The 27921-nt window shown below is 49.6% G+C and overlaps 2 protein-coding genes across 11 annotated transcripts in view; one reads left to right on the top strand and one right to left on the bottom strand.

Moving 5' to 3' along the window:
• Positions 1-15174, bottom strand: part of LOC144120469 (bicaudal D-related protein homolog) — a 189074-nt gene extending 173900 nt beyond the window's left edge. Inside the window, exon 1 of the mRNA XM_077652892.1 lies at positions 14165-15174. Within this exon, the coding sequence (XP_077509018.1) occupies positions 14165-14443 (279 nt within the window). The 5' untranslated portion in view covers positions 14444-15174. The remainder of the gene's footprint in view (positions 1-14164) is intronic.
• A 226-nt stretch (positions 15175-15400) lies between these two features.
• The window catches only part of LOC144120462 (citron Rho-interacting kinase-like), a 140301-nt gene continuing 127780 nt past the window's right edge, over positions 15401-27921 (top strand). For 9 of the 10 annotated variants that reach the window (XM_077652883.1, XM_077652881.1, XM_077652880.1 and 6 more), the window contains exons 1-7: positions 15401-15532; positions 20248-20489; positions 21318-21493; positions 21969-22219; positions 22638-22731; positions 24431-24643; positions 27013-27166. In XM_077652883.1, coding sequence (XP_077509009.1) covers positions 20261-20489; positions 21318-21493; positions 21969-22219; positions 22638-22731; positions 24431-24643; positions 27013-27166 — 1117 coding nt within the window. In that variant the 5' untranslated portion in view covers positions 15401-15532; positions 20248-20260. Of the gene's footprint in view, positions 15533-15780; positions 15904-20247; positions 20490-21317; positions 21494-21968; positions 22220-22637; positions 22732-24430; positions 24644-27012; positions 27167-27921 lie in introns of those variants that run through there. The other variant, XM_077652874.1, reaches the window with a different exon arrangement.

Below are 27921 nucleotides of genomic sequence, written 5' to 3'. Positions count from 1 at the left end.
GAATTGGAGCTGGTCTTCGTCCCTTGGGTGTTTTTCTTTCGAGACAGGAATGACACTTCGCACAGTAGTCTCTAACATCCTGTCGCATGCCACTCCAAAAGTACAAACGCTCCACACGCCTGCGTGTCTTCGCTACGCCAAAATGACCGGCGCATGGCGCATCGTGAAACGCGCGAAGAACCCTTTCTGTCCACGACCGAGGTATGACGACTCTCTCCCAAGCGGTTTTCTCTGGTCTCCCTTTCCTGGTTGGCCTCGTGCGCCGACACAGGGTGCCGTCTTTGCCAATGAAATAACCTAGCTGTTCGGGGTGAGACGGTGCGTCCTCTAAGCTTTCGATTATTCGCTTCAGGTCCGGATCTTTGCACTGCTCTGTGCGTAATTCGGCGGGGTCGACTACGGGGACAAACTCATCTATAGCTGCCACGGCAGCTGTGCGGCTGAGTGCATCAGCATTCAGATGCGTCTTTCCTGACTTGTGCTCAACTTCAAAGCAGTATTCCTGCAGGTGTAGATTCCATCTAGCGAGTCGCGAGCTAGGGTCCCTGACACTCATCACCCATTTCAGAGGATGGCAGTCTGTGACTAGCTTGAATTTGCGGCCGTAAAGGTAGCATCTGAAGTGCTTTACTGCCCAGACAACGGCGAGGCACTCCCTTTCCGTAGCTCCGTACTTTTGCTCTGTGGGGCTCAGCTGTCGGCTAGCAAAAGCAACGGGATGTTCTTTGCCCTCGATAACCTGAGATAGCACGGCACCCACTGCGAACTTTGACGCATCTGTGGCCATAACGAAGGGCAAATTAAAATCCGGGTGGCGCAACAGCGGTGCACTCATTAGCTTCCTTTTCAGGGCCCCAAAAGCATTCTCCGCGTTTTCGTCCCAACGAAAGGCGACATTTTTGGCTGTTAAGGCGGTGAGCGGCTTAGCGAGCTTGGCGAACTCCTCTATGTGCCTTCGGTAGTAACCGATCAGGCCGAGAAACTGCCGGACCTGGCGGACGCTAGTCGGGGATGGAAAATCCGAGACACACCTTAGTTTCTCAGGGTCCGGTCGCACGCCGTCAGCTGAAACAACGTGCCCGAGGTATTTCACCTCGTTTTTGAGGAATTGGCACTTAGAGGGCTTCAGCTTGAGACCCGCTCCTCTTAGTCGCACCAAAACCTGCTCAATATCGCGCAAATGGTTCTCAAAACTGTCACTGTATATGATAATGTCATCCATATACACGAAGCACAGCCTCCCCAGAAGACCTGCCAGGATAACATCAGCGGTTCTCTGCCAGACAGCAGGGCTGTTGGCCAGACCCATCGGCATTCTTTTCCATTCATAGTGCCCTGAGGGCGTGTTGAATGCCGTTTTCTCGGCATCTGCCGGATCCATTGCTATCTGCCAGAATCCCGCCGCCATGTCCACTACCGTGAAGTACCTGGCAGAGCCCAGCTGAGAAAGCGTCTCCTGTATATTGGGGATGGGGTATGGATCGATGCGAGTTACGGCATTTAGTTTGCGGTAGTCCACTACCAATCGATACGAGCCATCTGGCTTTTCCACCAATAGTGCTGGTGCTCCCCAGGGTGACTTTGAGTGTTCGACAATGCCGCGATCAATCAGGTCCTGCACCTGCCGCTCCATCTCCTCACGTTGGGAGTAAGGAATCCTGTACGCACGCTGGTAAACGGGCGATGAAGTGCCGGTTTCTATCCTGTGCTTTATAACGCCACAGCAGCCCAAATCCAGGTTGGACGCGGCGAATACCTCCGAGTAGTCGTTCAGCAAACCAGCCAGAGCCTCCCTCTCCCTGGATTTTACGTGAGAAAGATCGAACGACACCTTTGGAGCAGCCGAAGGACTAGCATGCTCTACAGTTGCGAGTACCGTATCGGTGGGCTCACGTTGCTCTATCGCAGAGGTGAAGAAAGCCAATGTTTTGTTCTTGGGAAGGCTCAGTGGCTGCTGGCTACAGTTAACCACCCGTAGGGGCACTCTGTGGGCGTCATTAACTGTCACGAGGCACGCGGCTGCCTTCAGGCCATTGCTGAGAGAGTCGACCGGCTCAAGCACTCCCACGGCGCCGCTCTCTACATCTGAAGGCACAAACGCGTACAAAATGTGCTCCGACCAAGGAAGGACGACCGCCTCCTCGACCAGCCGGACGGCAACCCGCGAATATACCTTCTCCAATGATCCCACTGTTTGACGGGTGTCAATATCGGTAATGCGAATCTCAGCCCCTCTCCTGTTCAAAAACGGAACTTTTGAGCCGCCCGCATTAACCTCTTCCTCAGAGAATGAGACTACTACCTTCCCTTTTCTCAAAAAATCCTGCCATAATATACCTGACACTCCGTTTGGCAGAGACACCGTGTCCGGGCATACGTAGCAGGGGTGCTCCAATGCAATTCCGCCGAGAGAGAAGTGTAACCGGTAGAGTCCACTTATGCCAAGAGGATCCCCCGTTATGCCTACAAATTTTGTTGCCATACCACCAGACGCTTCCAACACCTCGCGGTCCCCCTTCCTTCGAAGCGTGTTAAAACTGCTCTCCTTAAGCAATGTCACCCTTGACCCCGTATCTATCAACAATTCCATACAACAACCATTTAACTTGCAACGCACAACAGGGCATGCCTCGTCGGCCACACAAACTACCACCACCTCATCATCTACTGCTCCCTCCCCACGCTCCTCAGGCTGGGGAGGACTAACTAGTTTTTTGACTCGGTATCTGGAGCCCCGCTGTAGGCTTGCTTAGGGCGTGTCTCGCCTGCTTCTCTTTGTGGCTCCCCACGGCGCACGTTTTGGCAGAACCTGGCGATGTGTCCGCGACCCTGGCAAGCGAAGCATACGATTTCTTCAAAATCTCGCATACCGCACCTGTAGCTTTGTGGCGGTCTCCGGTTTCCAGCGAATGGGCGCTGTTGAGCGCGCGCTTCAACCTGGCATTTTACCTGCTGAGATAGCAGCTGTTCTAAGCGATCTAACCGCTCTGTCAAGAGAGCAACCTCAGGGTTGAGCACCGCTCTCTCTATGACGCGTACTCTCGCTGCGGCTGTCGTTAACGCCTCATTTTGTTCCTCATCCAATGCGGCCTCCACGGCTTGGTCGAAATTGCTCGGCTTGCGCGAGAGCACGAACCGGCGCACGGGGTCTTGCAGACCAGCCACGAACAAAGCGGTCATTTCCTCTTTAAGAAGATCCTCCGCGTATTTCTTCCTTAGCTGGTCTCCTTCCTCCTCCCTGCTTAACGTATCGCGTGCTAGGCGCTGAAGCCGCGACGCAAACGTTCGCACGTCCTCCCCTACCATCTGTCCGGCGTCACGGAACCTCTGTACCCGCACGTGACGTGGTTCAGTGTCGAAATGCTCAAACGCGAGCTTCTTAAATTCCGCAAATGATTTTGTGGATTTTACTTTTTCGTCTCGCCATGCAAAATCATGAGCAGCTCCTGCCATCTTACACCTCGCCATTCCCAGCATTTGAGCATCGGACCATCCCCCCATTTTCCCAATCTCTTCTAGCATGGAAAAGAAATCGCAGATTGGAACCCCTGTCTTATCTCCCGTAAACGTCGGAATGACGCTTCCTAATGCCAGCATGCTTGCTCCGAGCGACGGCTGTGGAGTGGGAGCTCCCTCAGATACAGTCATTTTTTTTTTCAAGCCCTCCAGTCCCTCAAGCCTCTCAAATGGGGGTAAAAATCCCACAATCAGTCCCGTGATTCCCTTTTGATTACAATTTTGAAGTCATGAATGTCACAGCATTCAGAGGACATTTGCTTTTGAGACCCCACTTCTGACACCAGTGTGATGACCCCCATAATGCGCAGGTCCACACGGGACGGAGAGGCAAAGAGACACCGTATGGCTCAGTTTAAACAAACAGGTATATTCAATAATTACACATGATTAAGGTTATACATCAGAGGCTGGGGCGTCCGAGCTTACGTGCCGACGACTTCATGGGGGCGATGGAGTGGCTCCGGAGTTGGGCTCGAGCGGTTGCTGGCAGAAGCTGCACGCCGTCGGGCTTCGGCGCTGAAGGCCCTCTTGCCGAACGATGTCGTCCTGAGCGTGTATGCAGTAGAATTTCAATAGTCGTCCGTTTCTTCGAGGATGGTTCACAAACCCTTCCTCTAGTGTCGTTCGGCTTGGAAGATGAACAGGAGGCGAGCTTGTAGATGATGACAGCAGAGCATAATTTTACAACATACATATACAGAGAGTTAAACTGGAAAAAGCAGAACTGAATTTACAAAAGAACAAACTTTGCACTACTTTACTCATCGACCGGGCAGGTTAGTGCCTAAGTAGCATCACATTACATGCTAAGCATGGAGCCCCAGCTCAGACTCGACTGCATCCGTTTACATGTGCTTTTAAGCACTTGATTAACAAAGGACTAAGGGCGGTCATTTCCAGTGGCCCGCCCAAAGCATCAATTCTCCAATCCAAAATAACATGCGAGATGGGGACCACCCCTTGGGTTGGGCTTAGCCTCGAACCCAGAGTCTGTTAACAATACAAACTAAATAAACTACAAAAAACGCCACCACTCTCTCTCAAGTGAGAGTATACACAGGCTCTCTCTTCGCAGCTAATTCACTAGCGCCTGTCTTTCCACATTCTTGGCGAGTACTGCCTGTCCGCCATGACAGGTGTCCGTCACGGCCCTTCTGGGAATGCGCTTTTGTTCACGAGGCACGGCGGGAAGCTGTGGGTGCCTTCCCGGCGATAGCCCACGTCGAAAGGGGAAGGAGGGAAAGAATGTTGTCTTCGCGGTAGCGCATAGCGTCGGCTGTGGTACGGCGCGCTCTGGCCAAAGTATTTAGAGGGTGTTGCTCTGGCCCGCTGACAGCTCCCTTGTCCTGGAATGTGCCCGGAAATTGGGGAGGATAAAGCCTGTTTCCCCGCGGCGGCGGCGGCGGGTCCGGTTGTTCTGGTCGTCACTCAAAGAGCATGGCTGGGTAATTGATGATGCCGCTGTCACGGCGGCGGGTCCCTTCGTTCTGGTCGTCACTCAAAGTGCATGGCTGGGTAATTGATGATGCCGCTGTCATCTGGGTCTCCGTCTACGCCGCGCCGTGGAACGCGGAACCTCGCAGCACACAAGGAATGTCACAGAATGTATCAACCGCTGTGTCCCATTCGTCGCGCTTACAAAATACAATGGAATGTCGTAATTTCGAACTCTGATAATCCAAATTTTCGTTTTATTGGAACTCATGCTCCGGCTTCATCAACATCACGCTTCCCTTAATTTCTGCTCACCTTAATTAGAATAAATGTTTCGCCCCCTCCGAGTTCAAATTACCGAGCGCTTCGGAGGCGCTTTTAAGAACAAGACACTGAAGAAGCTCAGACTGCGTTCACTGTGCGCACTTTCGGGCCACCACCTGCGAAGCACAACGGCCCTACACTCGCCACATGTGCTGTAGACTGCAGAAGAGCCGCGCTAGACGCCGAACAGCACCAGGCGTGTACATGATCCTTGCGGACAGCGAACCGGGCGCTTCGCGATCCTTGCAGCATCCCGGGACTGTAGCATGCAATGAAAGGCAAGCAGAACTGTTCCGGGAGCACAAGAACACTGCAAAACGAGTCTCTGGAGAATAAGTATAGGCAGCGTCCAATGGCACTTCCGGGCAACAGACTTGGCGTCATCGAAGTGAAAATCAAGCGCTCTAATATCCAGTCTCTGTGCAGTAAAATCTCGTTTTGGTATTTTCGTTTCAGCTGTCGTGTTCGTGTCTCATTTAACGCTGACAGTACATAACGTGCACATGCACCAAAACCGCAGCGGTGTAATCTTGCAGATATATATATATATATATATATATATATATATATATATATATATATATATATATATATATATATATATATATATATATATATATATATAGAGAGAGAGAGAGAGAGAGAGAGAGAGAGAGAGAGTACACCGTTCAGCTGAAATGATAAATCGAAGGGCGCTTGAGTGCCAAGGACAGCCCTGGGTCTATACGATGCATGCCGGAAGACCCCGCAGTACATTCGTTTTTCTGCCGTTGTAATCGCACACCACGAAGCAAGGCAGATGAGAACTCGTTCATTCACGTTCCGCGCAGGTTCAAAAATGGGAACATCAATCGCTCGAGGAGGACGGGATTGCGATAACAGAACAAAATAGTCGGCCTTTATTTTTCCACCCTGCCAGCTTCGATCTGAGTGGCCGTCAACGGCGTCCCCGACAGCGCCACAGAACGAGTCCCCGCAACCCGAGCCTTTTCTTTAGCGCGAGAAGCCACGTCGACGGCGAATGCGCTCACTCCTCCGTGAAGTCTTCTCCGAACTCAACCTGCGCGCCTCGGGGCTCCGAAGGGAGTGCGGCCGCAGCCGCTGAACGCCACCGGGAGCATAGATAGAGCCCGCACGCAGCGCATAACCGCGGCAACGCGAACACAGCGCATATATGGAAGAAAAAGGGTTAGTACTGCGCGAACGAGACACGACAGGAGAACAAGAACGACAACACATCGGGGCACGTGTTCTCCCCTTAGGGATACACAGCCGAAAGAAGGCACGCCGGCTCTGTCGTCAGCTGCCACCGCCGCACGCACAGCAGGCAGTATGCGGAGTTCGCTTATTCATTTTTTTTTTGTATTCACTTCGAAACCGCGCGCTAATGCCGTGACGTTGCGCGAGTGTCCCCTCTGGCGTTCCGGCCTATAGCCGCTTCTCAACGCCAGATGCCCCCCCCCCCCCCCCCCCCCTCCCCCTTCCCCTCCGCGCCGTGCGGCACAACGCACCCAGCAGCGGGACGCGAGGCCACATGCGCCGGCGCGGATGAAACCCATTGGCCCGTTTTTCGACGGATGCGCGTGGCTGGGGAAGATACCGAGAGAGAGGGAGAAAGAAAGAAAAAGAACGTGTAAGAAAGGAGCCATGAGATAGAACGAAGAAACCACGACGCCGGTTGGCCGAGGAGGAGAAGGGAACCGAGGGTGCGTAAAAATACGCGCACATCACCCAAGTTGCGAAGTGCCTGCCGCGCCTGTAGGCATGCCGAACGCAGGGATCGACAACGGTGCGGAAAGCGCTGCTGGGAGCGCGCTATCTGCACACACCCCTCCAACGCTTCCCCTCCCAAGGCAGCGCACGCGCAGTCGGGGGACGCCTGCCAGACCAGCACAAAGCTCCTGCCTGGAAAACCGGAGAGGAAGTGGGGCGACTGGAGCACGAAACAGAAACAAAATGGAAGACAGACACAGGTGACACAGGCAGCAAAAAAATACAAATATTCACCGCGTACTTTCACTGAGCACGGGCGCTGCGATCGTGCTCCGAGTATGCTGCAACCATGTCCTGTACCTCTCCCCACCTGGCCCCCGGGCATATCCTCGCCGTACGCTCAATCACCGGTACCCGGACGCGGGGATGTCCACATAACGTTAGCTACATCAGAACCCCCTCTCCCGTGGGCGCTTATTTGGCGGGAAGTTGCAGCTGCCGACGAGTGTGGGGCTGAAGCCACATCAGAAGTGAAACGGCGCAGAAAGGAAGAAAGAGGAGACTGGAAGCTGAAAGGGACGCGGGGGTCTTGGAAACGAATAACAGAAAAAGAGGGCGGAATGGAGAGGTAAGTGCGCGGAGCGTTATGGGCCGCACAGCTTGATCGCGTTGTGGTGTGCGCCAGGGTAAGTATAAAGGTGCCCGTAAAATCGGATCAGGTATTTGGGCTTCCCCTTGGGTTTCCTTCAGTGCTTCTCATTTTCTATTTTTATTCAACGACTATTCGGGAGAAAATTTAAAACGCCGTGGCACCGAGAGAGCGATTCCGGCGCGCATCCCGCGAGTGCCCAACGATCTCAGTTGATTTTCTATTCTTTTTTTTTTCCTACCTCTCCCATTTCATCCAGCGGCAAATGTGGCAGGCAGAGCAACATGGTAGAGGTTGGGACTTTTCCTGTTCCCCATATTTCTGCCCGTCCGTGCGCTACCCGTGAATGCCTGTTACCGGTGCGCGCGGATTGAGCAAAATTTGGCAGGCGCAAACGTCGTCGCGATGCTGGTGCCTGTTCCGTCCAATGTGGATGGACTGCCTTCTCAGTCCATGGTGCGCCCCGGCGTGCGCTGGTGACATTTGTCGCTCCTTACTGGGTTGGATGTAGCTTTCCGAGACGTGAGAAGAAAGCCATGGTTCACTGCGGGGTAAGATAATTTTCCCCGCCATAGGCCGAAGTGCACCGTTCGCGCACACTGGAGTACTGTACTTCAGCTCGGCAAAGAAGTCAAGCGGTGCCCATGCGCCCAATGCATCGCAATAGGTCTATACTCGCACGTCGTGCCGTTTATTTCCGCTGCGCGAGCACAACGTCCAGGTGGTCGCTGCGCACGCAGAGGAGGAAGATGTGCACCATAAGAATATTCCAGCTCTGACAGTGAAGTGTTCAGCTTAGCGTTGCCGCGCCAGCTACAGACTGCGCATGCGCGCGGTACACGTGCGCAGCTAACGCGCGGCGACAACGGTAACGCTAAGGTTAGACGTCCTTCTCGTTCAACGTGGTTTAAATGCGCCAGCACTAGGAGGGCCACGGTGGCGAAAACTGTACGGCGTCTGTCTCCACCTGCCAACCATGGAAGGTGGCGCTTAGGCAGAGTTGACCCCCTCTCCGCCTGCACGAATACGCCTGCACGAGAGTGAGCTGTCCTCTAGCGCACTGCCTTTTTACTCCTTTGTGCTTAGAGTGTGCTACAACACTGGCCGGAACGAAACGCCAGATATAGTGCCAGAGGAATGAAAGCAACTTGCAAGTGCCTTAGCGCGAGGCCGGAAAAGGTGTTAGTTTGAAGCTAGCGCCGTTTGGCGGCTTCTTCACGGGGTATACTTTCGTGTGTGGTGGAGGGAGTGTTAACCTGTGGTGTTGTATATGCGTGTGTACGCAAGTGGGATACTTTCTGCCCATTTTGGGTTGGATTGGCCTTCCGCTGGTGCCGAGAGGGTGAGCTCGCATGACGCAGGCCAGGTGTCCAGACTAGGCGGGGTGTGTTGGTTTCGGTGTAGGATTCGATGGGCGCGATACCTACTTGAGCGTAGTTTCGGCATCTAGCGAGGCACGAGTGAGCAAAGTGCGGCTACGAGTGACGTTTATGGAACGTGCTCACATCGTGCGCGTCGAACAGCTGCAACTTGTCGTTGGCTTGCCGGGACTCCCGACAAAATGACTCGGGAGGGCGCCGAGTTGCGAGCGGATGTCCAGTGCCTGACCGCAGGTGATTCCCGATGTCGGGGCCTTACCTGCACGGATACACGCAGCGCTGTGCGCGCAGATTTCGGTGGAAAAGCGCCGGCTGTTGAATAATAGTTCCGGTTTCATTCTGTGAAAACACGCTGTCAACGGAGATTCCCCTTTCGAAAGTGCAGCCATGTTCGTGGGTTTTCCTCACGTCTCTTAATACTGTGTAATAGGTTTGGTTTGGTTTATGGGGGTTTAACGTCCCAAAGCGACTCAGGCTATGAGGGACGCCGTAGTGAAGGGCTCCGGAAATTACGACCACCTGGGGTTCTCTTACGTGCACTGACATCGCACAGCACACCAGCCTCTAGAACATCGCCTTCAATACTAAGTAATAGTCACTGCACATGCTCTGCGGTTATCTATGGGTGCCAGCGCATTTCGCCGGTGCAATTCGTCGACGCTTTGTTCAGATGCACGCAACGGTCTCCTTATGACCGCGTTTTTTGGAGGCAGGATGCGTAGGAAATGCGAAGAGCATTCTTCTGTATACCTTCACTTACTCTGTGCTATCGTTCTGCAGCGTGGAGAACGAATTGCATCACTACCGCTACTTGCAACTTCACTAAGCCAGTATCATCACTAGAACCAATCAGCGTCACTGAAGTGTCCATATACTATGCACCTTCTACCCAAACCCAACCCAGAGCGATGCCCCTCCCGAGGAGGACACCGAAACCTTTGTCACGTACACCACGTGAAAATCCCCCCCCCCCCCACCCTCCCCCAGCCTACCATGCGTACCCAACCCCTTCCTCTCCCACTGGAAAGCCCCTCTTTCCAGCATAGACCTGGACGACCCGAGCAAGCAGGACTGCAGCAGCCATTGGTACCCTGGACTAAGGGCTCGCGCACCCTCTGGAGGCTATATAACCCACGACGAAATAAAGTTTTCCAGTCAGTCAGTCGCCAGCTAAAGCGCGAGCTTTCGCCACCCCGCGTATCTGGCTGCATCTTCCGTTCGATGGCCGCTATTCTTTGGCGACATGTCTACCCAAAATGAGTGAAGTCAGCCAAGGGACAGAGACCGAAAACGGAGGTACTCAAAGAACACCGCTAATAGTGTCTGTAAATTCACAAAATGCAAATTCGCTTTCCACGTCCTCGGGACGTGGCATATTATAGCAGTATTTCACAACTATATATATCACCGCCAAATTTTGAGTCAATCCCTAAGCATCAGCCATTGTATTTTGAAGACAACGTCAACGACTGCCCTTTTCGTTCCTTATGGTTATAGCTATAGTTCAGACATGAATCAGCTCGTACGCAGCTTTAATTCCGTCCGTTCTCGTTGCTCGTACAGCCGTTCGCACACCGCAGCCGATGGTGACCTTGGAGTGGGACAGAGAGTAATAGCTCAATTATGCAGCGTAAACCCCGTTTCAGCTGCCAGCCGCTTTAGCTTCAGTCACCCCGCAGACACGTCTTATGCCGTTTCCAAGATCTCAGCCTGGAACTTATCATATATATGAGAGTGCCGCAGAGGTCAATAATTGAATTTGGCGATATCTGCCTTCTTCGGCAGTTAATTAATAGCACCGTTACCACTGCTGCAACCGATTAGTGGTCATTAGCCATTTGAATTATGGAGTCGGCGAGGCAGAGAAGAAAAAAGAAACGTCGCAGGGAATGATTGCCGTAGCTCTGGGATTGCGCAAAGGCTGCCTCTGCAGCACGGATTAGTCTGCAGCATATGAGCGCTGTACGCGTCAATTAACGGTCGCACGGCCGATAAAAATAAATAAATAAATGAATCCGTTTGTGCTACCCCATCCCTCTCGCAATATCATCAGCCTGCCGCAGCAAGTGTAGTTGCATGCACTCGTCGTCGCTCGAAAGCCATACAGGGCGATGGAAGGCATACGCGGTAAGTGAGAAACACTTTCGCAACGGCGTCCCAATCGCGCCTGCGTTGTCAGCACTTTTTGTTTTCCGTTCACTGAAGCCGTGACCGCTGTGACATACGGACCCTGGGACTGGAGGCTCGGAGCGAAGCGACATATGCCGTACCATATGTCCGGCTGCAGCAGCTCTGGCGTACAGGAGACCAGTGGTCGTCCAAAGTAATTTAGCGAACGCTTAAAATGCAGATCCGTATAGCTAGTACTGAGGCAGCGATCGAGTGATGCTAGAGCCAGGGGCGGATTTGTGTGGGAAGTGGAACCTACGTTTCTTACGAAGAAAGTCCAAAACATACACGGCTTCAGTGCTGGGGCACTCCTCCTTCCCTCAAGAGTGATCGGCCGCTGGTTAGAGTAATATAAGCGTATGTCAACACGCGGTAACTGCTTTTACGGTATACGGTGTGAGCACAGACAACACAAGGAGGTCCTGAGTATGACCTCTCGATATCCGCGTCAGGATGTTCAAACGGCCTCAGGTTGTCTATAACTGGTCCTCAAGCAGTCGAACTGGGATCCATTTGTCCGTCCGTTGAGCATACCCAGGATGTTTTGAGGACCATGACTGAGTACGTTTTCAGTACTACTTCACGATCTGCATCAAGAGCTTTTTTTTTTTTTTCATGGGGAGTGCCATATTCCAATCTCATAGAAGAGAAGCTAACCAGAATAAGCAAAAAGAAGCACAGCACGGATTTACTATTCCCAGGGCCGCAGAGAGCTACAGCTCTCTATGGAGCAGAATTATGCTGCTTGCAAAGAAAATATGAGTGGCCCAAAAATCTAAACAGTCTAACCTCACCACAAGTATGCGATACATAAGGCCAGATGCAAAAATATGTTAAGGTATCGCCTCAAGAAATATAACTTTTGGGGTCACAATTGGTTTTCTTCATTACACAGATATCTTTTAATAAACCTGCAGTTTTTAATTAATGAGAACCAAGCGCGAGAGATAAAGCTGGGATGATCTCAGCTGAATTTCACAATATTTTCCTGAGATCGGACGATTGTAGGACATCTGAGGAATTTTTATGTTAGAGTCGTCCAGCAAAGGACATCCTGAGGACATCCTCATGAGCAGCCATCGATGCACTGAAAAGGCACTCAGAATGTGCTGCTCGGGGTGAGGACGTCCTCAAGACATTTGGTGTTGTCTGGGAGGGGTTCGACGTCCGCAAGCTGCACGCGGGCTATGATTATGGAGTACAGTAGATGTGGGGCTTGGGATCAGTTTCGACCACCTGAAGTATTTTGCATCGTACAGCACACAAGCGTTTCTGCACTTCGTCTCTAACAAAATGTGACCACCACGGAACCCCCCGTGATCCTGGGCTCATCAGCATCCAATGATGACGATAGTGTGGCCTTCCCTTTGAAACTGGCGGGCGCCTACAAAGTGTCCTGGCCGGATACAGGACACTTTGTCAAATGCCAAAGCAACTGCGCTACCACGTGGCATGTAGGTGGATATTGTTGGTGGTCACCTGCTAATAAATTAGTTAAAATTGAGGTTGTGTGTGCCATTAACTGCAAGAGTATCCAAAACGCACCTAGAAAATGCCTGCCTAGAAAATACTTTACTGACGAAAATAGAATAACTATAAGGCTGATGGGCACCACGCGATAAACGTAGGTCAGCGGCAGATATTGGCCAAATTAATGCTAATGGGATGTGGCGGTAGCCCCAACACGGAGCTCGCAATGCACATGGATCTGCCCCAAAAAACGTTTATGGAAGTGGAGATAAGAACGGCCGATTGACAGCAAGTCGCGATAAGCGTGGGTAAAGGACCGATCGATAGAAGTAAACTCGATCGCCGTGGTGGCCTAGCGAGTATGAAGTTGGGCTCCTGAGCCCAAGGACGCGGGATCGAATCCCGGCCACATTTCTATAGAGGCGAAAATGCCTGTGTAAGGTGCCACACTGTGCGATGTCAGTGCACGCTAAAGAACCCCAGGTGGCCGAAATTAGTCCTCCGCTAAAGACTGTCACCTGCTTATTATATGATAGCGACGTGGAATATTTGTCAGCGATGTAGTACGTGTTTTTTCGTCTGCCTTTTTATCAACCGACAGACAGATTCCAGTTCAAACTCAGCCCTGCGGCAGTCGAACAGGCGAAAACTACACTCCCCTGAACCGTTCATCAAGGTTAACGATCCGCGGCACGCGGACCGTTTCGCCACACACGACTCGTTACCATGGCAGCCGGTCGCCACCTTGGAAGAAAACAAAGCCATCGCTGGGCCAATATCCGAAAGTGACAGCATGCTGTTTGTTCTTCTGGCACTAAAAAAAACGAATGCGCTGCACGACAACGTAGGGTGTCTTGATGCCCGCTCGCCAACGAAGCGAAAGGCTCCATCTAGCCGCTGTGCGCTCACGCCCGTTTTGTTCGACAGCCTGGCCGCAGAGAGATACGGCCGTTCAAGACACCGGAAATATTGGCGAGCAATGTGGACCAGTCCAGCCGCATTCATACACTATAGGAGCGGTGACGTCCGGATTCGCAGACATGCGGACCGCGTCCGATAAGGGCAATCGCGGCTTCGCTCGATGGTGTGACTCGCTCACCTGCAACCAGCTGATATTACACGTGCGGAGCAGCTGCAGCCCGTCTTATTTCGCGCAACCGTTTTGTCAGCCGGCGTGCAAGAAGCAGAGGCGAGAAAACTAAACTACCCCGTGCGGGCAATCTTGGAAACTGAAGCATTCTCGCCTGGCCATTTTGGTTGGTTAGTTTCTTCATTTTCCTTTCTTTTTATTGCAAGTGGTTTAAGCGAAAGTAGTGAAAGAAACGCACAAAAAAAGGTTGGGGAGGTGCACCAGGCTGGCTGACAGGCAGAAGTTTATAAAACGTACGCACGGCGCAAGTTGGGCGCCTTTTCCATACGCGCAGCGATCGCAGGCATTCATCATACCACCGTTCAGGCACAGGATGTCCTTTCTAACCGCATGCAGCCACACACGTATCATCCTTACCTCGAGTTTGCGCGAGTACTCCTCGGTGAGCCGTTCATTCTGGCGGCTGAGATCCGAATTGCGCTCGAGCAGCTCCTTGCCGATCTCGGCGGCCAGCAGCAAGTCCTTCTCTTTCTGGGCCAGCTGCGAGTAGACGTCACCGGGGTCCGCCTCGTCGTCGTCGGCCGCGACTTCGCGGCCTCGGATCTCATGCAAGTAATCCTCAAGTTCACCCAGCATGGGCGAGTGACTAGCGCCGGTCGTGGGCTGCATCCCTAATTCCAGCCGGCACGCGCACATCACAGTACTCACCGACGACACGCATCAGAACGGCGCCGCAAACCACACACAGTATACGATGCGTATATCCGCACGGGCCAGTCGCACTCGGCCCCTTTCAAAACGAGCAGACACCGACTGAGAATTCGGTGAGGGGCTGTCAGAAAAACGCAAACTCGCTAGGCGGACCAACTCGTCGCCGGTTCAGTCCACGCGCCACCAGCAAACACATCCATCAAGACGAGCATGAAAGTTTCCGTGTGTCAGTTCACCGCATCCTGCGGCTGTCAACAATCAGAACTCGACCTGCACGGTGTGGACACTACTGGAATGTCGTAGTCCGCTTCTTGGATAAGCCGGGCAGCGGTGCTGACAGCGTTGTGGGCACCGTTGCTCCTCATGTTACAAATCCACAGCAAGTGTCCGCTTCTTGCGCTGCGCTGGGGTATCCACGAGTAGACAAAAGACGCGCGCGTGAGCCGCTCACGAAGTCATTGTAAGAGATGCTGGAACGCGCGGCAGCGGACGTCCCGAATCAAGCCGCGCTTGGTACGCAACTGCTCCGACTGCTCTCCGCCGCCGCTTTCCGCTCTGCCAGCTGTGCTACCTGGACGGAGGAGAGGGTGAGAGAGAGAGGGCCGTCCCGGTGCCGGAAAATAAAGCTCACAAAGCAAAAGCCGCCACGCGCTTCCCTCTCCTCCTCACTGTCTCTCTGAAGCTGCCTGCTGCCTGTCCCAACCTCTTCATGCTCCTCCTCTAGCTCAAAATGTGTAAAAGTGACGTCATTTTTTCGTCATCCTTTAATGACCAATCCAAAACCGTAGTAGCTTTGCTACAAGCAAACTATAATCCCAAACGACAATAAACACTAATAATTTAAATTTACATCTAATAAAAGAAGTTAACACGTGCTGGTTTTGTTTGTATTATAAATATAAAAATTGTATTGCTTGTTTAGCCAAATTCAGTGGCCTGTTTAAGCAACACTGATCTAACAACAGCGTCTTTTTCGGTTTTTAAGTTGTTTGAATGCAATTGAACGCTAAGCTCGCGGTAACTTCGAAGAAACCGCTTTCTTCAATGGATTAACTGGTACTGGTCGTCAGAGGCGTAAGTTTGAGCTTGTGGCACGATGCTTTACGCTTATTCCAGCGTCAGTGTGCGGCTGCTGAGACTCCGCGCTTAGTTTTTATTGCCGCCTCAACCGCCACAATGAACGGCCGCTCATTTCGAATGACGCTTGTGTGCTGGGCGCTTGGACGATAGTATTCCATTTTAAATACGCGATTAAATTTTTTTATAACAGCACGTAGGTCCATCGAAGCAGTTCGAATAAATGCGGAAAGGCTGCATGATTTGGATCTTCGCTTCTTACTGGCGTTACCCTGACTGCCATTTATAGAAAGTGAAGAGGCGGCGGCGGAGGCGGCATAGCTCCGGATCGAACTCGTTACTGGAGCGGGAGCACACTTGATTACATGGTAACTGTTGCGATGTTAAGGGAAAGCTAGTGTGTTCTCCACGTCTCATTGGTCCTTTGGTACGTTGTAGACTACGGAAAAGGCAAGCGGGTTTTGCATGTTTTCATTCATGGACATTTGATGAAACGCCATTTACTGTTATCTTTTGCAGCACACCCTTTGGTAGATATCGCTAGTAATTATGGCTTCATGTTTTCAGTGTCATTCAGAGTCATTTTGCGCACTTCTTAGATGACATTGTCACCCATCTACTTCGAAAAATGCGCTGATTAAGGGCGGCTCATTTCTTCACGGGCTCCAAGAGCACGGCGTTTTACTGCGTCGGCCTATTGTGTCCAGTGCAGTGCAGTATAGCCAACAAAGCTAGTCGCGCTTTGTTGAACTGTCAAATAATTCAGTATGGTGACGTGACGTAGCACCTAAGTATTCTTGTCTGGTGCAGTATGTCACAACATTGGCTAGTGAACCGCAGCGAATGGCGTTGCGAGAAAATGTAAGTTTATTAGTTATGGTTTCTGCTTTCCGGCACTCTAACTTTTTTCGTTAAAGAATTTTTCCTCTCTGTAATGAACTACGAGTTAATAATTTTATTATTTAAACTTTTAAATGCAGTTATCGAAGTTGTCGGTATTATGTGGCAAGCGTTGTGGTGAATTAAAACTACGTGTCAGCAATTGTATTGCAGTTTATTCATGCCTAACATCACCTACAGTCACCTTTGACGTCACAGCCATTGTTCAGTTGATGAAACCTAAATTCGAACAGCCTGAGAGAAGAAATTTTGATATAAATTATTTAGCAGCAGCAGGTGAATACTGCATAGGGGTCCATGTATTCTGATGTCTTTTGCATCAATACAGAGAAGAAAACGTGCAACGAAAGTTGGATGTCTATGCTCTGTATAGACATCCAACTCACCTATGGGGCAGAACCGTGGAGACTCGAAAAGGGTTCAGCTTAAGTTAAGAACAATGCAGCGAGCTATGGAAAGAAAAATGATAGCTGTAATGTTAAAAGAGTCCGGAAGTGGGCAGAGTGGGTGAGGGAACAAACGTGAGTTAATGATTTCCTAGTCGAAATCAAGAGGAAGAAATGGGCTTGGGCAGGGCATGTAATACGAAGAAAGGATGACCACTGCTCCTTAAAGGTAACGGAGTGGATTCCAAGAGAAGGCAAGCATAGCAGGGGTGACAGAAGGTTAGGTGGGCGGATGAAATTAAGAAGTTTGCAGGGATACGGGGGTCACAGCTGCCAAAGGACAGGGTTAATTGGAGAGACATGGGAGAGGCCTTTGCCCTGCAACGGGCGTAGTCAGGCTGATGATGCGCTTCACTGCGCTTAGTGATGGAGTGCACTTAATCATCTCACCCCATTTATTTCTCTGTACTGAAATCTCGCCACTTATTTCAATGCGTGCACATTTAGTGTAATAAAAGTATTCAGAGAGGATGCTTGAAAATATGGCATGTTGCCTACTCTGTAGGAAAATTTCTTACCTGTTTTGGTGCAGCAAGAAGGCTACCTAATGTGAATATTAGTTTCTTAGAATTTAAATAATGTTCAGCAGGACAGAGATGTCTCTTGCCTCTCTGTGGTTAACCATAAGCAGTAGCTGTTTTTTGGTAGTGCACTGTTAAGCTCATGCCCAAAAAGAAATGTGATTTTGCGGTGCATTGTGATGTCGGTATTCTCACCACCTTACAGTGGTGTCATCTACTTAGTCATGCATTCTTTGTCATGCATTATGCCCTCCAAACCCAATGTGTCCTGTTACTCAGTGCTGTCATGTCCTCATAAGTGGATGACATGCAGAAAGCAGTTGTGCCGTGTTGTATATCTCAGTTGTCTGGCAAAGTAGTAGTTCGTTTGAAGGCTGGTATCTGATGGCTACAACATTCTAGCAACCTGTAGATGCACACAAAATAAAATGCTGCTTTATGTTCTTGATGCAGGAAGACAGGGTTTGGAAACATTACTTATGGCCAAACATTTTATTTAATATTGCGTGTACAACCGTCGTGAGGGGGATGAATAATAAGGTTCCACATCTACCTACTTAGGAATTTTGTGTACATATAAGCAGGGCTTATATCTTTAAAATGCAGAAGTGTCTCCCCTTTATTGCAAGGTTGTTAGCAATTTATTTTGGGGAAGCAGCATCTGTTCATGGCAGCATGCCTATTGTCTATGGCATTGAGAGAGGAATACACAGGAGTGAAGGCTTGTCAAACTGAAGTGGTGACTGGGAAGGTGGCTCATGCTATCTGGGCAGTCACGGCATTAGAGGACCTTTTATTCTATGCCACCAAACATTGTTAGCAAGGCAGGCCAGTTGGTCTTCTTCGTATTACATTGCTGGGCACCTTTGTGTAGTGCAGTAGTTGAAGCTGTCCTGAACTGAATATGCCTTCTAGGGTGGTTATTAAATGTGTTCAGTGGGCAGAACACGTCTACTTGAGCATCTCAGCCAAAGCCTAACAGCCCTAGGTAGCGAGTAGCACTCGCTGCTAAAGCACAGTGTCAGCCTCTTTTTCTTCACGGGTTGAAGGTGCCAAACTGTTGTTGGGCTTTCTTTCTTTGGAATGATGTGCAACATATTAGTAACCATACATTACCATGCAAAATTTGCCTCTGGTCAATAAATAATATATAATCGGATTTCTTCTCTGATACAATTTCAATTTCCGTTCGGAGCAGCTGAACGGTGGATGCGACTATAAGTAGAATTTAAATCACATAAAGCATAGAAAAACTGATATAATTGCTGCTGCAATAATTTTTTTTACTCCAACACCTACATCAGCTTGCCCCAGGAGCTGATATCATGGCGAGTAAACAAGCAGCTATTTTATTGCAGCTCTTGCATGCTTTACGTGCTGTTGACCTTACTTGTGACATCACAGGCAGCACTCAACCACTGAAACTAGATTAGAGAAGAAATTTAGTTACAGACTATTTACTGAGTGAAGACAAGCTCTGCATTGTGATTTTTGCACTGAAAATTTGATATCTCTAACCGTCGAAAGTGATTGGTGCCTCCGCACTTATTGATCTCCAATCATTTATGCCACCCTAAGGGCCCGTTCACACTTGTCAAAAATCCGGCGAGCGAAGCGGATTCGGCCGCTTTTGACGGCGCGGCGAGGGCGATCGGGCTGGACCCAAATTTTTCGCGTTTACCGCCACTGCGGCGAAAAACATGGCGGCGCCCTTCGACGCATGGCCCCTCGCCCCGGAATGAATTCGTCGTTGTTGCGGCCTTTTTCAGCGCGTTCACTGCCCATAAATTGGACACCGGTACATCGCTTCGTCTCACCTCACCTATAAGCAAACATATAAGCGATAAATTTGCTTTATTTTTTATTAAGAGTGGCGATTCTGCCTCTACTAGGGTTAGGAGGAGCACCGGTTTTGTTGACATTACTAGTTCCCATCCTGACAAGCAGATGGCACCACTAGGCTGGGCGTTTTGTTGTGAGTCTGTTTGCATACGCTGAACTAAAAATGGGAATGTGCCTGCGTTTACGTACGTAAGCATGCATACAGTTATGTTACAGAGACAGCATTGATTTATGCCCTTTTCTAACCATATCTGTCTACGCCGCGAGCAGTGACGTGGTGACCGGGAAGTGTGTGGAAAAACGAGAAACAGCAGCGGTGCGGCGGTTCCGCCTCGCCCGGGCGTCAACAGATGTGAACAGGCCCTAGTTTTTCCTGCGAGCGAATCCGCTTCACTTGCCGGATTTTTTTTGGACAAGTGTGAACGCGCCCTAAGTATGAGCAAGCACATGCAGAGTGACAGCGCATAAGTTCCCATATGCATATTCCCTTGGTTGATTCCAGATTGTGTGAGTGTGAAGGCTGGTTATACGAGTGTAGAACTCACTCGCTGACAAGCAGGAAGGGCAAATGGCTTCACTGAGATTCGTTTCTCATGAAAAGAGGCATCTAAATAAGGAAAAAAGGAAGTGAAAGAGGTATAGACGCACTGAACTCCACTTTATGAATGCAATAGGTGATATATAAAAGTTCCTTCAGTGGCTCTTGAACAAAACATGAATAGGGAGGCTAAGGGATGAAAGGCAGATGCTCGGTGTGTTCGTCTCCTGCCTTTTCTAAAACCTTCTTAGTGTGGCTTGTGAAAACTCTGCAATGTCAGCTTATTTTTCACCAGCACCGAAGTGAATCAAGAGTTTCTCTTCCTGTTGCTGTCATGCTGAAAGTGTAATGTTTGTCAATGAAACTGGAACTTCTGTCTAGGGGTTAGTCACTGCTTATGGTTACTGCTTCAATTGCTGTGACAGTGACTGGTGGATAATGGATTCACTGCATGCTTTATTCAAGCCCAACTGACAGGATGGCGCAAGCTGGTGCTGACAGTGGAGGAAAGGTCCAGCCGCGGGAACCGATAGCAGTGCGCTCGACCAAACTCAACCACCTCGTGCTGGGCCGGGCCAGCTGCACCCTCCCGAACCGACATCTGGCAAGCCGCGACAGTCTCCTGGATGCCTTGTTTGCTCTCTATGATGAGTGCAACCGGGAGGTGCTGCGCAGGGACAAAAACATTGCTCTTTTCCTCGACAAATGTAAGTTCATCATCCTGTTTCGAGATTACAACCATGCCGATTTTATCACTAAAAAGGCTACAGCAAAGGGAAGTCTATTACGAAATGGTAGTGAAACACGTCCTGGCAAACTCAGGTAGTTTTCATTGACATGAGCCTTTCACTTGTATGGCTTGTCTGTCGCATCATTTGTGTAAGAGCCTTAATTACTGTTGAGTACTGTTGTTTCGATGCTGTATACTACTTTCTCAGAATTTGCAATTACTTTGGTAGTCATTTTGCCAGCAAGAACCTGCTAATAAGCTAGGTGATACGTTGATGCCATGGAAGTGGGGAGTGTACCTACTAAGGATGCCATGAACCTACAGATTAGGGGGTATAGAAGGACAAAATTGTTGGGGAGTAATTGGTCTGAGACTATGCATTGCTCTTTTTTTCTACCCTTTATTTCCCCATCATTATATTGTCTTATGTATTGCTTAACAAAATGGCTAAGGATGCTTTTGTTCCAAAATTCCATAGAGTGGGTCTAAAAGGACTTTGGTCATTTGATGCATTGGTTTGACTAGTGCAGCAAACTGTGTGAGCATGGAACAGCACCGTAAGGAAGTGAGTCTTATCTAAAGATCCTGAAACTTTGAAAAGGAATGTCAACCTTTGAACAATGCCCCCTTCCTCCTCAATCACACCTCCTTCATTTATTCTCCCTCATGCTCGGTGCGGCCGTCCGGCGCCTCCCTAGGTATGCGTTAGATGCCATTTTTGATACATGAATATACATTTTGTATCAAAACGAGAAGAAGTGGAGGAGAGGAAAAAGCTGTTGCTACGTTGTTTATTCCTTCCCAGATCGGACCATAGTGCAAGACCTGCGGCAGTTGCGAGTGAGCATAGCGGATTTCGAGGTCAAGACGGTCATTGGCCGGGGCCACTTTGGTGACATACGCATGGTCAAGGAGAAGTCTACTGGAGACATCTATGCCATGAAGATATTGCGCAAGGATGACACACTTTCACAGAGGGAGGTCAGTGCACAGCATGTTCTAGCCATGGCATGTCACCCGCTGGATGACTTGAACTCCACAATAATATGTGCCTGTATGCATGCATTGCAAGTGTATGCCTGCACAGTTCATGCGAATGAAAATCACTGAGTTTCCCAAAGGAAACTTGCAAACCATATAGGCACTGTGAACACCAAACAGATAGCACAGGGAAAATGTAACCTAGAACTTAAAGCTGGCAATGACAATGGACAAAGCAGCATAGTTGACAGACTTGCAGAAATAAGCTATAGAAGTGCACAGAAAGCAGTGTGGAAAGATGCCACAACATAGCCACATGTGGTGCACCAGTATGTTGGTTTCTGTGGGAAACAACCTGTTGGTTGCAAAAAGATGCATCATATATGGTCCCGACCTATGAGGCGTTTAGTTACAAGTAGCCTTAGCTATGCCATCCTGCCCTGACGTCCAACTTGTTATCACACTTTCCCTGCAGGTGGCCTTCTTTGAAGAAGAGCGAGACATCCTAGCGCGGGCTGCACAGTCAGGTCCATGGCTGACGCGACTGCAGTACGCCTTTCAGGACAGCGCACACCTCTACCTAGTGATGGAGCTGCTGCCCGGCGGCGACCTGTTTGGCCTACTGGACCGCTCGGGGGGCCTGCTGCCGGAGGATGAAGCGCGCTTCTACCTTGCCGAGCTCACGCTCGCTATCCATGCCCTGCACTCTCTTGGATACGTACACAGGTGCGGCATGATAAAATAATGGGCAGTTAGGTGCTGAGCCCAGCCTTGGGCTGGAGGAGTCACATGGAGGAGAACTCCGGATTGATTTCTGCCGCCTGGGAAAATCTTGATACGTAGAAGTCTTGGTGGCTATGACATTCAGTTGTTGAGCATGAGGACACGAAATCGTATCCTGGGCACAGCAGCCATGTTTCAATGCAGGCGAGGTGCAAAAGACATCTGTGCTCTGTGTGATGTCAATGCATGTTAAAAGGAATTCCAAAGAGGTCAATCTAGTAAGCACTGTTTTTGGATGACGAGCTGGCCTATCTTGTCAGTTATGCTTCATTTGTGCTTCTAGCAGCCTTTACTTTCTCCTTTGGTCGAAACCAATTGTTTATAATGGAGAACAATGATGCCTTTGCTGTGTTGCCTGCAGGGATGTGAAGCCGGACAATGTGCTCATCGACCGCACTGGCCACATCAAGTTGGCCGATTTTGGATCGGCAGCCAAGCTCTCCGATAAGAAAAGCGTAAGTGCATCCATAAAAGGCTTGCATGTTAGTGAACGTATTGCTGTGAGTTATACCTTGCAACAAAGTTATTTTTTTTGTAGTAGGTCCATAAAATAGTCAGTTTTTGTTCAGTCTTTTAGTATTCTTTCTTTTCCTGGCTCTCCAGAAAAAGGAATTCTGTTTAGGTTTACGCAGTGGCATATATATCCACCCTTTGCGCTGTTCAGCGTGTAGTGACTGCAGTCATCTCTTGAGGATACTTGCTCTCATGTTGCTGTGGTCATATTTGTATGTGTCAAGAAAAAAAACGTGGGAGGTGCCTAAAGGGGCCCTGAAATGCTTTCATTGGGCATATTCTAGTGTAACAGATCTGTAAAGGTGGTCTTTGTGGGTATTCTAGTCAAATTTTAAATCTCTGTGTGGACCTTATAATTTAGAAAAATTGCTGTAGTGAGCAGCGATTTTAAAAATTATAAGTTATAGGGTCCACACAGAGCTTTCAAGTTTGACTGGATTACCCACAAAGACCACCTCTACAGATCTGTCTCACTAGAATATAAGGAGAGGGCTGAGTTGGGCTGGTTGGTTCGTGTTGAACGGTACGACGAAACAGTGCTGACGGGCAGGACGGAAGAGGAGACAGACACCAGCGCATGTGTCTGTCTCCTCTTCTGTCCTGTCAGTCAGCGCTGTTTCGTCGTATCGTTCACTAGAATATGCCCATCGAAATCATTTCAGGGTTCTTTTTAAGCTCCGCCTTAAGAGCGAACCGCAATAGCACCCGCTCTTTATACCATTCACATGACGGCATCACTCCGCACTGCTCCAAGATTCCCCCATGTGCAAGGGAAACTTTCGGCTTCGCTTCCTCAAGGATGAATGGGGGCGTCACACTGACTCACAGCGCTCCTGGTGGTCTCTGCGAGAAGTGGATTTTTGAGGCACTAACGATGCAGTGGAGCGGAGTCGCAACAGTCCACGGCAGCTTTAGACTGTGACAACACCAGCGACAACGATGATGCCGGCTTTTCCGCCTCACGAGCTCCTTAACACTTTCATGTTAATAACTGTAATTTTGCTTTATTGCATTTTGTTGTCTCTGTTGCCATCTGTTGGAAACGGTGAACTATAGCAGAAAAAAAGATTCGCTAGTCCTATCATCAATGAACAGTGGGAAAAAGTAGTGTTTTAGGCTAGCAGCTTAGTGGCTTTAGCAATAAAGCTATGGTGGTATCACATCTTAATGGAGCTTTCACAGTGCTTTTTACATTGGAAATGCAGGTTAATTCACAGATAGAAGCAGGGCACAGCACAGCTTGGAAACAGTCATGCAAGCCCAGAAAGCTGGCAGATAATCACCATGAAGTTGAATGAAAAAGATTGATTTTTTCATGTGTTTCAGATTCTGACTTTCTCACTGTCTGTTGTCCTCCAGAAACTTGGGGGATGCTCCTAGAATGAATTACCTTGATTAGTTGAACTGCCTTCTTATGTTATTGCTGTCTACAAATCAGCTCTTGTCTTCAGTCGAGATTATAGGTATGGCAAAAGCTTTGTTGTATCTTTAGTGCAATGGGCCTTGCTGCCATGCCCAGCGGCTTACTGGCTCTGGTGGTAAATGGGTGAGCATGTGGCTAGCTACCCTTTCCTCTCTATCAAGATGTCCTTTTGTACTCAAAGTGCTCAGCAGCATGGCATGTCCCTGTGCCTTGTGCAGATTTCAAGTCGCCTCCCTGTGGGCACACCTCACTATGTAGCCCCGGAGGTCTTGAGTGCCATGAGCGGGGGCATGAAGGCCTGCGCCACGGTGCAGGGCACCGGCTGTGACTGGTGGTCGCTCGGTGTGCTTGCCTACGAGATGCTGTATGGGCAGAACCCCTTTGCTGATGACCGTGTTGTGGTCACCTACAACAAGATCATGACCTTCAAAGTGAGTGTGCGCTACATCTGTGTACCACTTTCTCTATGGTCAGAGAAGTCCTCAGATCTCACAGCTGGGCTGCCTGCATTCTGGATGGTTCAGATTTAGCAAGAACTGGGGACTTAAATCTTTGCAACTTTTGGAAAAGGTACGAATGCAAGGTACTTTTCTGCATGGCAGCTTTTAACCTTTCTTTCATTTTCCTGTCACCCTCTTTTTGACTTAGTTACACGGTGCAAGAATACTGAGGTGTTGACACTGCACCCGCTGGAGCGTCCCAGTTATGTTCGGCCGTGGTGGAGCGCTCCTTGCAGTTCGGCTGCAAGCCGACAGATGGCACTGATGTCAGCAGACCCAGTTGAGTGGTTCTGGCGCCTTGCGATTCCGCTGCCCAAGTTCGGTTTTCGCTTTGGTGGTGTGAATTGAATTCAAAACTTTAAGGAAATTCGTTGCTTGAAATTAAAATCAGTAGTATGGCAGTCTTAAAATTTTGTTTGCATGAAATTATCTTGTGTATAGCTGTTAATGATATGGACTCGGTCGAGCAGCACTCGAAGCTCATTCACGTTTCGCTTCCTCGCTCAAGTCATGTTTCATTCAATCTAATCATAGTTCTAAGCATAATAAATATAAGTGGGGGTCCTCGTGCCCTTTTCCGCTCACGAGGGCAGAAAATTACTGCACCGGAAAGTTTTTGCTTCCCGCTTATCGTTGCTTCTTCACTCTATATGAAGACCGTTCAAACATTGTTTCGCTGAGTGGGCTAATTTTCAAGATGCAGTGCACTAGTATAGCGCAGCTATTTACGACTCAAGTTTTAGGTAAAAACTTTCTCACGCCGGAAATGTACCAGATGGGATGAAAGGGCACGTCGCATCATGGACCATTACCCAGCACGAAAGATTGAGAAAACGGCATTTTTATTGCGATGCTAATTAACTTAGAACGGGCATAATTTTCAATAAGCTCCTTGCCACTAAAGGCTAAATAGTGAGGCGATGTATTTGTTGAAGCACCATCAACTGCCAGACATGGCATCAGAGTGGCAGAGTCATAGTCAAGATGATGTCGCTTAACCACTGGCTCCAAGGCTGTTTCCGGATCTGCAGGCAAGGAAGCTTGGAGAGGCTGCATCGCACCGTTGTCGTCGGCTTTTGGCCGACGTCACTTGGATGCTTGCACAGGAGGTTTCCTCTTTCTAGGTGGCTTTCTATGTCTCTCTGGCCGCGTGAGATACTTGGGACAGTTCGGAAATAAGAAATAAGGTAAAGAACTGCATCTCTGGAAAGCACGGGCCTCTTTTCCACGTCAGGTAGCACTCTTCCATCGAGCTCCGTGTAATATGCCCGGGATATTGCGTCCTCTGCAAAATGCTTGGTGTAGACATGGTCAGTGGGCATTAACGTCCGGTCTGCCCTAGGAATCGCACGGCGCCACTTCTCCAAACGAACATTGTCGGACGGAGCTTTGAATAATGACACACGCTCCGCGCAAGTCCGGTAGCCCGAATTGCAGTTCGGCACGAAGCACTTTCTTCCCATTGCGCAGCACTCAGCGCTGCACTCACCTGCTGTGGGCTACTCTGCCGACGATAGCGAAACACAAGGTCTGGGTGAAAAATAAAAGAACTTATTAAGAACAGTACAGCAGTGCAGCCGCACACTCCGAAATGTGGTGAAAACACGTGCGCAGTGCCGTGCCACGCTGGACCGAGCCGCCCAGCGTGGGCCCGCCTTTCGCGGCGCCCTCTAAGTTAGTGACCGGTTTCCATGGCACCCCCCCCAGAACATATTGTGGCCGCAAACAGGTGGCGCTCTCGCGCGCGGCGGCGGGAGAGTGTCAACAGCTCAGTATGGTTTTCTTACACAATTAGCACAATTAGTGCTTGTGCATAACACAGGTTGGCACATGTGTGGAAAGAAGATGCGTCATTGAGATGGAAGTATCGCATGTCTTCTACATTTTAGTGGTGCTATTTTATGTCTGCAAATATGGTGTGACAAGAATCCTACCACAAGCCCCTGCATTTTGTCAGGTTTGTGCATGGACAGGATTGTCCATTTCTAGCTTGAACACACGAGTGGCGTTCCTACGCTCTTCAGAGTGCCAGTGGGTCCTTTGCATGTGTGCATCAAATTGAAGTGATAGATGACAAGAAGCACCAGCTCTAGGTCCCTCTATGCTTGCTCCACATTGCTTTGATACGCGGCCATGTCAGACGCACTGGCCATCCGAAGAGCACAACCGCGCCTCTCACGTGTTCAAGCTAGGAGTGGTTGACCCTGTACATTCCATCCAGACAGCCTTCAGATGCAACCTCTTTGTGCCTTGCCAATGTTTATCTGACCTATACTATTTCCTTTCGTTCACTGCCTCAGGAGTCTTTGGTCTTTCCGAAAGAACCAGCCGTGTCGGAGGCAGCAGTGAAGATGATGAAAGGCCTGCTGGCTCCTGCTGACAAGCGTTTCGCCTATGACGACATGTGCCGTCACGAGTTCTTTGCTCCAGTGGACATGGACAGCATTAGACAAAGTACATTTACATCAAGTTCACTCTTTAATTTTAAGGCCTTCCCTTCAGTGTGCCACTTTTTTGTGGCTTCCATGTATACGATAGCTTTGTGTTGAATGGTAAGCAGCCTTGCGGCATCCAGGGTGGACAGAATATTTTCAAGGAAGAGTTATGCTGTGGCTGGCTGTGTTGGTTACTGCTACTGCTCAAAGCATTGTAACTTGTCTCGGATGCAAAGATTTCCCATTTAAGCATTAAATGCGTAGGAGCAGCATTCCACATGTTAGGAGCAGTGATGTTAGCAAAACTGACATGAACTCTCCAGGGCAGTATCCACTTCCCAGGCCATATAAGCTGTTCAGAGAAAAATGTTACTTGACACCAACAGCCATCCTGCTGGTTGAGCTAGTGTTAAGAGAATGATATGAGGTATGGTACAACTGGTCCTTTTTGTTTTTTTTGCTTTCTATCAAGTAAAGGTAATAACTATTCTTTGCAAACACTTAAAACTTGTTTTGCTCTTGTTTTGGGACAGAATTGTATCTTTCTAATTTTTCTTCTTAACTAATGAAGGAAGTAATTACTCATTGGCATCCTGTAATTGCTTTTGCTTATTAAGTTATGTAGCTCTACTTTGTAGCCGTATGGGTGCACCCGATGTGGAGGTTAATGCGTAATTACTCCCCTGATCAAAATCTGTGCCGCCTTTAGGGAAATTCTCCCAGACACACACGACTATCTGTGGCTCTAATTCTGGGAGTTAGTGTTCAGTTGTT

Source organism: Amblyomma americanum, chromosome 2 (assembly GCF_052857255.1).
Source record: "Amblyomma americanum isolate KBUSLIRL-KWMA chromosome 2, ASM5285725v1, whole genome shotgun sequence".
NCBI classification, from domain to species: Eukaryota; Metazoa; Arthropoda; class Arachnida; order Ixodida; family Ixodidae; genus Amblyomma; species Amblyomma americanum.
This window is presented reverse-complemented; position numbering and strand designations above follow the sequence as displayed.